This window comes from Phascolarctos cinereus, unplaced genomic scaffold (assembly GCF_003287225.1).
Source record: "Phascolarctos cinereus isolate Bilbo 61053 unplaced genomic scaffold, phaCin_HiC Scaffold_2;HRSCAF=192, whole genome shotgun sequence".
NCBI classification, from domain to species: Eukaryota; Metazoa; Chordata; class Mammalia; order Diprotodontia; family Phascolarctidae; genus Phascolarctos; species Phascolarctos cinereus.
The window spans coordinates 405,631,034-405,644,686 of record NW_027555625.1 but is presented as its reverse complement, the minus strand read 5'-3'; the positions used below and the strand labels follow the sequence as shown (position 1 = coordinate 405,644,686).

The 13,653-nt window shown below is 41.9% G+C and overlaps 1 protein-coding gene across 2 annotated transcripts in view; it reads right to left on the bottom strand.

The window, feature by feature from the left end:
* Nucleotides 1–4,385, bottom strand: part of KCNIP1 (potassium voltage-gated channel interacting protein 1) — a 363,743-nt gene extending 359,358 nt beyond the window's left edge. For both annotated transcript variants that reach the window (XM_020992317.2, XM_020992318.2), the window contains exon 1: nucleotides 3,693–4,385. In XM_020992317.2, the coding sequence (XP_020847976.1) occupies nucleotides 3,693–3,753 (61 nt within the window). In that variant the 5' untranslated portion in view covers nucleotides 3,754–4,385. The remainder of the gene's footprint in view (nucleotides 1–3,692) is intronic.
* Between the last annotated feature and the right edge of the window lie 9,268 nt (nucleotides 4,386–13,653).

The following is a 13,653-nucleotide window of genomic DNA, read 5'->3' as shown; positions in this document are numbered from 1 at the left end:
ATAAGGTAAAATACCAAGTATTACCAAAAATAATCAATTCTATTGAGTCATCAAAAAATTTTTTTAGGTTCACAGACCCCAATCCCTCCCACCTTTACATTAAGAACCCCTTTTCTAGGCCTCTTACTTCAAAAATAGGAAGGACCAAGTCACACTAACCCAAAGAATCCTACAGCCTCAAAGCTAGAAGGGGCCTCAGAGGGCGCCTGGTCCCAACCATTGTTGAAAAGGAATCCCTTGTATAATATTGCCTAAGAGAGGTCAGTTATCCTCTGCTTGAGGACCTCTAGAGAGACGGAAAGCATTGACTCCTGAGGAAGGCAACTCTACTTTTGAATAGCTCTAATCATTAGGATTTTTCCTCTTTTCTTATATTTAATCAATATCTGTTTTGTCTTTTTGTTTGTTTTCTTTCTGAAGCTGCTAATCTGTGTTCTTAGTTATCCTCTCTAGGGTCAAACAAAGCAAAATTCCACGACAGCCCTTCAGATTCTTGAAGTAACTATCATGTCTCCCCAAGTCTTCTCTTCTCCATCAGAGAATAGTTTCAGTTCCTTTAACTGAACTGTTTATAACAGTATGGCCTCCAGGCTTCTTACCATCCTGGTTCTCTTCCAGACATGCTCCAGCTTCTTGGTATTCTTCCTAAAATGTGGCTCCATAAACTGAACGCAATACTCCAGACAATGTCTTACCCAGGGCAGAAGGCAGTAAAGATTATCTGTCACCTTCTGGTTGGAGCCGAGTTCCTGAAACAGGTCCCCAGACTCACAGTAACCAGCATGCCAGGAATTTGACTATGACAAGGGCATAACTTGAAACACCAGGCATAGCATCTTGAGAATCCCTTCACAGGGATAGATGTGGAGCCCCACCAGCCTTAATGTGGCTCAGAGAAGCAGGTAACACAAAGTTATACTGAGGAAGTTTGTGTGATGCAGGAATGACCAGAGGGGCATGAAGATAGGGGTCTGTTAGAGGAGAAAAGGACCAACTGTGGCTTCTTCAAAGCCTGTGGACAAAGACCAGGAGTTTTTCTGTCTCCTGCAAAGCCCAATGGGACCCCAGGGAAAATCACCCAGGGCCTCCTGGACCTTCATTCAAGTCTTTTTGGATCAGACCAATTATTTCACTGGTAGAGGAAGTTTCTGGGGAAGAATTTCATTTTCCAATGCAGGCTGGTGCCTCATCTGCTATTTTACAACCATAAAGAGATGCCTGGAGGTATTGAGAGGTTAAGTGATTTGACCAGGATCATATAGACAATATATATCAAAGGCCAGAATAGAACCCAGATCTTTCTGATTTGAGGCCAGCTCTTTATCCAGTGTCCCACAGCTACCTCTTCCTAGAATTTTATATGGGGGTGGGGAGGAGGAAGAAGGAGAAAGGGACAAAGTTCCATTGAAGCCACTGAAAAGGAAAACTTTAAAAAAGCTCACAAGTCCCACTGGCTTCCCATACTCCCTCTTTAACATTGAGTTTCTGCTGTCCTCAGGAAGTGACCTATGAAGATCTATGAAGTATATTTCATATACTCAATATGTGAAAATCAGCATTGTGGTGAGGCAGAGAGACCAATAGATTTGGGGTCCAAAGACCAGAATTCGCATCTTGGGTTTTGCCACCTACCAGCTGTGTGATTCTGGGTAAATTCACTCCCTTCTTCTGGGTCTCAAGTTTTCCATCCATAAAATGAGGGTATTGGATTAGATAAGCTCTAAGGTCCCTTCCAGCTCTGAGTCCTATGATCTCATCAAATATTTGTGTAGGTCCCCCTATACAGAGAAGCAGCATGGCATCAGTTAAGACAGAGCGTGACTCAGAGATAGGAGTTCAAATCTCACCTCAGACACTTACTAGCTATGCAACCATGAGCAAGTCACTTAACCTCACCAAGCCTCAGTTTTTCTCATCTGTAAAATGAATGGCCTCTCAGGTCTTTTCCAGCTCTCCATCTACAATCCTCTCATCTTATGTGCACAACGCTGGTTATCACAGTATTACACTGAGTTATGTAATTCTGTATTTGGTACCACCTGTCAAATTCCAACTTTCCTTCCTTCTGACTCCATGCTGGACTTCACTTAACTTAGCCTTCAAAGGATGGGTGAGAATCCCAGTCCTATGTGCTTCCCTACCCAACATCAAACTGGTGCCACTTACAGTCTAATTGTACCGGGGACAGGTTTTCCAGAGCAGGTCATTTACCCAAAGCCTATATGTAGGTCACCAAACTTCATACGACAGCTCTGCTGTCTGGACCAGGCACAAGAAACCTGCCACCCGGGGCCCTTACTGGTCAAATCATCTCTGAATAATGCAAAGAATTGTCTAAAGGGAGAAAGCCCAGCAAGACTGAGACTTCTTTCAAATGATACCTAGAGAGTCACATAAGGCAGGCACATCTTTTCAAAGGTATTTTTAAAAGAGTTCATGCTGCACCCAAGGGTGCTTTATTGTCTCCTTCTAGTTAACATCATTAATCAACACATGGGTGGAGCTAAGGGCTTAATCAAATCACTGACTCCCACATTTCATCATGGTCACAAAGTTGACAAAACTCTCTGGGTATAAGTTATGGGCACTAACAAATCCTCTGGAAAAATCTTTGTAAGCATTTACCCATTTAAAAAACACAAAATAAAACTAAAAACTTTTCAGCATCCTCTTTCCTCCTTCTGCATGTCTCTAACTGCAACAAAGATATTGGCATATCGGTGATGTGGTTCCTTTGGCCCTGGCAAGATGGATGCCCCCCCAACCGGACTCAAACAAGATAAGAGCTTCTCCCAGCTCCATCTGGAAGATCCTGTCAACTTCCCACCTTACGCCACCCATCCAGAGAGAGAAGAAAACTCAGCAAAAAAAGAACAGAAAAAATGAAAAGTCTCTCTCCAGTTGAGGAGGTACAGCTACAGAAGTTTCTGGGGAGACAAGGGAGTTGAGGTTCAGGGGGAGCTTTTGACTCAGGCCACTGTCTTTATTTTTCAGTCCCACCCCCACTTGTCCCTTTTAACTTCCTACTGGACCCCCTGAAGCTTTCCGTTAAGCCCCATGTACAGATGAGGCAGAAATGAAGCCTCTACTTGACCTGCTTGCTACTGACTTCCTGAGATGGGCGGAACAGGAGCTCTGAGCATCTTATCCCACCAGGCAGCTAATTCGTTTTGGTTTGCAGACGGAAGCTCTCCTTTCCCCCGCTGGGATTCCTATGTCTAGAGCTAACATAGACATGTGTGTGGTCCCTGTGTATAGCTGACACTCTGAGATGTCATGGGAACCAGGAGGTTTTCAAACGTATTGATTTATTCTTTAAAATTTCCACCCCATAATCTCTGTTTTGGCAGACTTTCAGCCTTTCCCTTCCTCATTTGGCATTTTCCTCTCCCTCTTATGATTTAACTGAAGGTAGGGCTCTGGCAGCACCTGTCAGTCCCCCATACACATGGCCAAGAATGTCATGGTAAACCCCAAAGGTGTATCACAACCACAACTAGGCAAAACCTGAGCTCCCTCGGTGCTGTTTCTTTCCCCGGAATTCACAGGGAATCTTGCTTCTGTTCAGGGGACCACACTTGCCCCTCACTTCCATATATACGGGTTATTGCACATGGTGGTCCCCTTTGCAGCACTCCAGCTCCCAAAACACAGCTCAAAGGAACAAAAGGTAGTGGAGGAGAGACGCTTACCTTTGGAGGGTCGCCTTTGTTTGGTCTGCAGAGAGGAGAAGGTGCCCATCACAGCCCCCATGATCACTGGTACTTGTGTGTGACTTTGGTTCTCCTCCCTCCCCCACCCCTCCCCCTCTTTTAGAAAGAGATCAGTTTGGTTTGTCTACTAAAAAAAAGGAGAAGAAGAAAAAGAAAAAGGAAAAGGAAAAGAAAGAAAGAAAAGAAAAAGGAGCAGCCAACACTGCAGCTTGGTATTCAGCAAACGTTGGGTTTGGAGATTTTTTTTTCTCCTCTTCAGTCAACACACATGCACTGACTCACACAAGCAGCTGCTCTGTTATCATTCAAAACAGCTCCCCATCAAATGATAATGCCAGGTAGATTCCCTCAGACCAGGGCTGAAAGCAGATGCATCAAAATATTTACTGGAGCTCAGCCCCATCGACACATCGGGCTAATCCTTACTCCGGTCCCCGATGATGGTTCGAGCCAGGCAGCCAGCCGCCTGTGGGGCTGAGTCTCAACACCTCCCCTCCCCGTGCATACTAAACTCCAGTTCGGGAGGCATGGGGTGGGTCTCCCGGGAGGCATGGGACTGGGGCTGAGTACCAATCATGAATGAATGAGAACCTGCTCAGTGGAAAATGAGAGTGAAGTAGTCGGAGGTAGAGCAGCTGTGCGGAAGGCGCGCTCGCTGTGATTAATAGAGTCTTAGGGAAGCAGGAAATAAAATTGTTGGGGGGGGGGGCGGAGAACTCTCTTCCCTGGCGCATGACCTCCTCCTTCCCCACCCCAGCAAAGAAATAAGGAGGGTGTCAGACAGCCTGGGGGCAAATTGCCCCACTGCTTGCTTTTTTTTTTTCCTCCTACTTCCTCACGTGTCAGATGCATGTGCTAAGCTGGCTAATGATAATATCCTCATTGCATACAGTGCACGATAAAAATGGGCATATATCATCGTGAATGAGAAGCCTCAGCTACTGGCCTTGTCACCTCTCTCACTGTAGCAGCAAAATTTTCCCCAAACCAAAAGATGCGGGGTTGCCTTTAGAGAGAGTATATTTCATCAGCGCCTGTCTTTGAAATGCCACCAGGTTTTTCTTTCCAGTTCTTGGAGTATTTATATATGGGAGCTGGGAGGAGAAGGGGGTCTGGGCCAGAGAAGGCTGATGGAAGAGAAAAACTGAACCAGCTAGCCCAGGTTGGGATGAAAGGTGAACACCTAGTCAGGTTGCAATGCCCTCCCCTGCCACTGACCACACCCTGCCCTGGGGGCCTAGAATACCCTAAATCCTGCAATATCTTCATAAAAATGGCGATGAAGGAACCCCAGAATACCTTGTAGGAACTCCAGGCATACACCCTAGAGTCACTGCACTGATCAGATTTCTGAGGAAACAATAATGATCCTGTTAGTGGACAGAGAGCTTGAAACTGGGGTACCCCATGATTAGCTTTTTGAGGTAAGTCTTCATTTCAAGTCTGATTATGGAATCACAGAATATTAGAGATTGAAGGGATCTCTGAGAACATATAGTCCTTCCTTTTACAGCTGAGAAAACTGGGGTCTAGAGAGAGAAAATGACTCGTCCAACATCACACATCTAGCTAGTGGCAGAGCCAAAACTAAACCCAAATCTTTCTAACTAATGTCTAGCATTCTTTTAGCTGCTACTTGGCTTCTGGTGTTTTTTAATACTGAAATGTCAGGGTGGTTCCAGGGCTACCTACCTAGGACCTTTAATGCCCCAAATTCATATGATATAAAGCTGTTGGAGAGACTTGTTTGGTGGTAGTGATCCCCTCACCCTTAAACCCATAACATAGACAGAGCTCCATTTCTGCTATGAGCAGATATTTTACACAATGTGTGTAAGTATGTGTGCAAATGAGGGTGTGCAGTGACATATACAGACACAGGTATGATGTAATGAGAGTAATCGAGGACAGGTGAAGACCAAGTACACTGGAAAATAGGTGGGGAGAGAGAAGATGCTTTTATCTGGGGGGAATCGGGGAAGTTTTCATGGAAGAGATGGACCTTGAAGGAAGAGAAGGATTTTAACAAGTGGTTCTGAAGAGGGCGTCCTTCCAAGCCCAGAGGATGGCCCGGATGAATGCATGAGAAGCAGGTAGAGTAAGACAGGGTTCAGCTAATAGCCCAGGCTGGCTGCAATATGGATTGTGGGGAAATTAAGCTAGAAATGTAAGGTGGAACTAACTTGTGGAAGGACTTAAATGCTAGGCTGAGGAATTTGCATCTTATCCTAAGGGGAACGATTGAAGGGTTTTTGTTTGTTTCTTGTTTTTTTTTTGGACAGGATAATGCATTAGGAAGATTAGTTTGGCAGCTGTACAAAGGACAAATTGGAGAAAGGAGAAACCAGAGGCAGGGAAGGCATCATGTCTCAGTGGAAAGAGCAATGAATTGATTTGGAGTAAGAGGACTTGGGCTCAGATCCCTGATCTGCCAATTCACTGCCTGCCTCAGTTTCCTCATCTGTAAAATGGGGATGCTGAAAATAATCACACCTATCTCCCCAGGGTTGTTGTGAAAATAAAATGAGATAACGTTTGCACATTTCCCAAAGCTTAAAGTACTTTATACATGCTGGTGATTATTACTACTACTACAATTAATCTACAAATATGGCAAATATCTAAATAATATAAATAAATGTATAAAAATAAAATATAACCTGCATAAACAAAAACTCTTTGGAGTCCTCAATAATTTTAAGAGTATGAAGTAGTCCCTGAGACCTGAGACCTAAAAGATTGAGACCCACTCACTGATCTGGGTGATGAGGGTTCAATCCAGGGTGATAGTTATATGAATGAACAGAGGGGGAATAAGTATCAGAAGTATGATGGAAGGAGAATACTAATTGAAGATTTGGGGTGAGGTGATAAGAATCATCTCTACAGCATATTCTACTTTTTCAAAGCACATTTGTTACTGTAGGTATTGGCTGCTAGGTGAATATTTCCACGGGCCTCCGTGGAGTCAGGGAGACATTAGCTCAATTTTGGCCTCAGACACTTCCTAGTTGTGTGACCCTGGGTGAGTCATTTAATCTCTGTCTTACTCAACTGTAAAATGAGGTAATAATAGCACCTACCTCCCAAAGTCATTGTGAGGATCAAGTGACAACACTCTAAAGCGTTTAGCATCGTTCCCGGTGGGTGGTAGGCATTGTAAAAGTGTTTGTTTCCTTCCTTTTCTGATAAGGAAAATGAGGGTTAGAAAGGCCTGGGGATTTGCTCTGGTTTTATTTAGTAGCAGAGCTGGGACTAGGACCCAGAGGGGAGCCTTCTGACTTCTAGTCCTTGGCCCTTCCAGTCCTAAGAACCTCCCATGAGGAAGCCATGTGGTTCATAATTCCTTCCTTAACTGTTTATCTGTCATCTTTCAAAATTCACAAATCTGTGCTAGGGCTAGCTAACAGAGAAGGAATGGGGAGGGACGGGTTTAGGGAATCTGTTCTTTTCAAGTGATAGGAAGGATGGGCTTTTTCTTTCTTTTTCAAAAATGCTTCATTGGTGCTGTTTAAAAGAAAAGTCTTGTTATCACTCACTAATAATTCCTGACCTGGTAGTAGAACCCTTCTTCCCAATCAGGAAATATAGTAAATTTAAGGAAACAGAACATAGGCCATGTCCAAAAATGCATCCCTCATTCTTAACCTCTTGTCCAACTCCTATCTGCTTAGAGATAGGAGAAATGCTTTTAACGTTAGTTCCCTGAAATCATGATTGGTGACTGCATTGGTCAGGTTTCTCTTGTTTTCCTTTTATAATTCCCTTGTCACTTTTGACTGCAGTATCCTCATTGCCTTTTTTGGTTTTAGAATGATGATCGAATTAGCTCTGTCCTTGCTCCAAGAGGCGATGTGTCAATCTACTTCCTTATGACTCCATTCAGCATCCCAGTATTTCTCTGTAGAAGTCTCTCTCTCTCTGGCCACCATTCCCCCATGGATATTGTTTTTCCCCTTACAATGGGGATTCCTTGAGAGCGGGGACTATCTTTTCTTTCCCTTTTTAAAAAAAATATTTTTGTTGTCATTGTATTCCCAGAACTTAGCACGATGGATGGCATGTGATCATCCTGCATTGTTCTAGCTCTGCTTACTTGGTTCTGTTTCATCTAATACTAATCTTCCCAAGCTTCTTTGAATTCTTCATGTTTTTTATTTCTTACATTTCCATTACATTCCCATGCCACATTTTATTTGGCCATTTTCCAGTCAATGAGCCCCTACTTTCTAGTTCTTTGCTACTACAAAAAGTGCTGCAATTTTATATATGTAAGATCTTTCCCTCTTTCTTTGACTTTCTTGAGGTATAGGCCTCATAGTGCTAGGCCTGGGTCAAAGGGGATGCAGTTTAATGTCTTTTCTGGTATAATTCTAAATTACATTTCCAAATCATTACTAATTCACAGCTTTGCCAACAGCTCACCAGTGTGCCAGTTTTCCTACAGGCACTCCAGCATTTATCTTTTAATTCTTCTGTTAGCTTTGCCAATCAGATGAGTATGAAGTGAAAACTCAGACTTTTAATTTGAATCTATCATTCTTAGTGATTTGGAGCCTCTTTCATCTGATTGTTGATAACTTGCATTTCTTCTTTTGAAAACTACTTGTTCATGGTCTTTAACTACTTACCAATAGGGGAATGGCTCTTGTTCTTATATATTTATATCAATTTAGGGATGGGCTTTTCCAAGGGCAATGAGACATCTGTTCAGTGGACTTCCAGATAATCTACACTTTGTTGGTTTGTTTGTTTCTCCAGAGGTAGAGGGAAGAAAGAAAAACAGGAGATACTGGCTGAATTTCTTTCTGGAATTATGATGATGATGATTTTGATCTACTCTGGGAAGGTTTTTGAGCTTCTATGGATGATGACTCCTAATCATTGAAGTTTTTGAATGCAAGTTTCTGGGTTTCACGTGCAAAGTCATGTGGCTAGAAAGTATCAGAGCCAAGTCTTCTGACACCTAGACTAGTACTCCTTCTACTTCATACTGTCTCTGCTGCACTTTGGAAGGACGGTAAATCTTTACCTTCTGGGTTGAAATGATCTGACTTAATAGTGATAATAGTGGCTAGCATTTATATATTTCTTTAGGGTTTACAAAGCTATCTCTCTGTCTATGTCTATATCTATATCTATATTCTTAATTTGATGTCACAACCATCCTGAAAGGAAGGTGCTATTATTATCCACATTTTACAGGGGAGGAAACTGAAGCTCAGAGAGGTCGAGTGAATTGCCCAGAGTCACACAGCTAGTAAATGTCTGAGTAAGGATTTGAAATCAGTCTGAGCCACCTAGCTGCAAAGGAACATTAGATGCGTGAGCAAATCTAGAGCATCCCCTTAGAGAATGGTGCTTCCTGAGGAAGATAAGCTTGAGTCCATGGGATTTCTCCTTTCTCTGCGAGATGCTTAGTTAGTAAACATTCACTGCCACAGGATCCTTATTGTCTTTCCATGGAAACAAAGACATTTATACAAACTCACAGATAGTCTAGCACATATGCTTGCTGCACATTTCATCCTTACACTTTTTAGAAGATGCCCATAACAAAATCTTGAAAGTTAGAATAAGTATTAGGAAAGGAGGAGGAGGGATTATATTTTTTAAAAGACTTTGGTTTATGTTTGTTTGTTTGGTGTGTGTGTGTGTGTGTGTGTGTGTGTGTGCGCGCACGCGCATGTGTGTGTGTGTGTGTGTGTGAGAGAGAGAGAGAGACAGACAGACAGACAGACAGAGACAGAGACAGAAACACAGAGAGAGACACACATAGAAAGAGACACACAGAAAGACAGACCGAGAAAAAAACAGAGATAGAGAGACAGACAAAGAGACACCAGAGACACAGTGAGACACAAAGAAAGACAGGGCAGAAAGAGAAATATACACATAAACCCAGCCCAAGCGCATGAGGTTTATGCCAACGCTGACAGAGCATATGAGACAGATTCCCATGTATAGTTTCTACTGTATAAGCATCTGCTTTTTACATAGTAAAGGTCTCATCCCTAATGGGGATGATGCTGGGGAAGTGCTGCCTTGGACGGATCACCCTAGATTTTTATCATCTTACTCCACCCCCTCCTACCCAGTTCTGCCCTCAGGGATGTCAAGGCAAAGTAAACATAGCTCAGAATTCCTCATCTGCGGCCAGAGCTTGTCAGCGGAAGAGATATTGATGGAGGAGTACGTGACAGTAAGACCAAATATAGACTTATATGTATGTCTATCCATTGTCATGGTTTTCTTAAATTTTGTTAAGACAAGTCCTTCCATGTAATATCTTTGGGGTACCTGATTTGTTCTTCAACTACTAAATCTATTTTCAGTGTCTTTTTCCATGTTAAGGAAGGATTTTTAAATTGGATCGGGAAGGAGATAGCAGTTGGCCTTGATTTTATTCTGTTTTGTGTTATTCTCCAAATGTTTTACATGTGTAATTCTAGTCTCCCTGGCTAGAATGTGAAGGTCTTCAGGGCAGATTTACATGTAAAAGACATGCATCTTTTATTTCTTTTCTTTATCGACCCCATCTCCCCAGCTGCCTATCCTAACAGTGTATACGTTATAGATATTCAACGGATTCTTCATAGATTCTTGTGGCTGGAGGGGATCTCAGAAACATCAAGCCACACCTGAGCAGGAATCCCTTGACAACTCTCCTACCAAGTGATCATTCAGCTGCCACTATAAAAGCTCAGGTGATAGGGAATCCATCGCCTCCTCGGGCAGTCCATTCTACCTCTGGTTAGCTGGGGTTGTTAGGATGCTTTTTTTCACCCTGATATTGAGCTGAAATGTGGTTCTCTGCATCTTCCACTTGTTGCTTCTGGTTTTGCCTGCAATGCCTGTCTCATAGGAGCTGTTCAAATAAGATGAAGAAGGTAAAGCATTTTACAAACTTTTGAGGTGATATAAATTCCACCTATTTTTCTCATTAGGCTAAACATCTCCAGGTTCTTCAAATGCTCATCATAACGCAGGGTTGATTCTAAGTTCTTCCACTCTCCCGCCCTCCACTCTTTTCTTTTCAGCTTGGCAATGTCTTGCCTAAAATGTGGGCCAGGCCTAAGCACAATACCCCAGACGTGGTCTAACTAGGGCAGAACAAAATGGGGCTATGATGTCTCTTATTCTGGACACAATGAAGCCTAAGAATGCATTGATTTTTGGCAGTTGTCATATCATGCAGTTGATTCATGCAGATCTTACAGTCTTTTCTATGTGACCAACAGCTTTGGCTACATCTTCCATAGTCTGTGTTTGTGAACTTGACTTGAGCTCAAGTATAGGGCTTTATATTTATTTCTAATAAATTTCATCTCCTTTAATTCAGTCCATTGTTTTTGCTTGTCAAGATCTTTTGGAGGTATTTACTTTATCTAATGATATTATCCAAAGTGTTATTCTCCAAATGTTTTACATGTGTAATTCTAGTTTCCTTGGCTAGACTGTGAAGGCCTTCAGGGCAAATTTACATGTAAACATCTTTATGCTATCTATAAATTTGGGAAACATGCTCTTCAGGCCTTCATCTAACGCTTCTTTGACATTTCCATACATTCTTGGTCTCATCCATGTAGGCGCTCTCTCCAACATTGTAGATCATAGCCCATCTATGCTTTTTTGATCCTCTGTAATTATTATTATTATTATTTTAGGCAATCAGGGTCAGGTGATTTGTCCAGGGTCGCAAGGCTAGTAAGTGTCTGAGGCAGGATTTGAACTCACATCCTCTTGACTCCATGACTGGTGCACTATCTACTGTGCCACCTGGCTACCCCTCATCTATAATTCTTGTCCATATTCTTTCATGAGAAATCCAAAACAAATCTACCTAATATTCTGGAGACCATTCTGTAAATCTTTTAACATTCAATGGGTGCCAGAAAAATTTTGGCTAATATTTTGCCCTCATTGGTCCACCTGCTTTCCTGATTGTTCATCTTCTGTCTGATATTTTTGGGTTAGTTCTTGGGCACAGTGGTCACCGATAACATGCTTATTTACTCCTGCCATGTATCTCCCCATTACTCTTTGGATCACTGCAACTTTAAATTCTTTAGGTATTGTAGTGGTCAGTTTCCAATGTGCAATAGGAAGAAGTTGGAAATGATACTTGGGAAAAGGTAGGCAAGAAGATAGCAGGACAGGGGCAAACATGCAAGAAAGTGATCCATGCTGGGGGCAATACAATTAGGAAAGCACTGAAAGGGTGCTCTTCAAGCTATCTTAGAGACAACGATAACAAGCAAATGAAACACACACGCACACAGAAATCACGCTATTGGTACAAAAAAGGTAATTGAGACGATATTGGTAATTGCCAACCTATTTACCTACTTTCTCATCTTTATAAAATCTTTTTGAGGATAACGTAACACTGAGGGCATACAAACAAGTTTCCACAGATGATTTTCTATAGCATATCACGTCTTTACAGCCATATAACTGATTAAAAGGTGTGGAGAATGAAAGCTGTCACTGTGTTTATTGTTCAGTGAACATCAAAAAGCAGTCGGCTAGGTTAGGTAAAATGCAGCCACGAAAGCTCTCTTCCAATGAGGTGTCTTTCACGCAGATGTTAATATCGGACATAATTCCTTGGTAAGTGAAAACAGAGAGATAACTTTGCCCAGCATCCATTGGCCACTGCTTATTAAGTGAAGCATAAAATAAAGAGATGGATGCTTACCAATATCCTGTACAGGCTCCAAATGGAAGGGGGATTTCCAATAAATGAAGTCCTCCAGATGCTCTTATTTGCGGATTATATTGTGGTGGTTGACTCAAGCCCCAAAGTACGAGAGCTCCTTCTCAAAATTCATCCCCACTCAGAAGACATCAACCTAACAATCTATACAGGAAAAACCAAATGGCTGAATAATGTCTATTATCCAGAATACAACAAGCAATTGGAAAGACAGTTCATTACGTTAGTCCATCACAACACATATCCTTCACAGGCCCTGCAGATGGGCAATGAACTGGGCCAAGAATTGAATTGGAGCAGAGAAAAGGTTAGATTGCAATTTAAACATCATGCAACCTCTTCAGTTGTTCCTGGCTACTCTCTGAAGCAAAAACTTGTCTTAAAAATAGCACTTTAAGGTTTGCAAAATGCTTTACAATTATTATCTCCTTTGATCCTCACAAGAACCCTGGGAAGTAGGTGCTATTGCTACCCTCACTTTACAAATGAGGAAACTGAGGTGAATAGAGGTTGTGACTTGCCCAAGGTTACATAGCTACTGGGATTTGAACCCAGGTCTTCTTGCCTCTAAGACCAGGGTTCTTTGACTACTACACCACCTAGCTTCTGTTGGTATATATAGTTTTTATTTTTGTATCACTTTTATTTCCATTTTCCCCTTCATTTTCCTTCATTTCCTCTTTCTCTCCTCTACTTGACAAGTGATTTTTTTGTAATAACAACCCCAAAAAAAATAGAAAAGAAAGGGGGGGGGGAAGGATTTCAGCTAAACTAACAAAAATATTAACTGAGTCTCACAATGTATGCCATGTTGCATACCCATATCCACTCTAAAAGAAAGGAGAAGGAGACATTTTATCAATTATTTTCTGCAGTTAAACTTAAAATTCCATGTTTTTTTTTTATGACTAATAACCTTCATAGCAAAGCAGGTTCAGGATCTGTGGTCCTTCACTGGGGATTTTCCCACAATTGTTCAAAGCTCAGCACTCCTTAGCTGAACGTTCGTGAAGTTTTTGGAATTTTGTTTCTCTAGATGTAGGAATTTCAGTTCGTTGTTGGTAGTTGTGTGCTACCTCCACCCCTAACCTTTTCTTTGTCCAAGCATTATTTCACCAGTGTGGAGAGTTTCCTTAAGATATAAAAAGTATTTTGCAAATCTAATACTTAGAGAATTAGGAAATTATGAGAAAATTGAGATGTTACTTGCCAATTGTCATA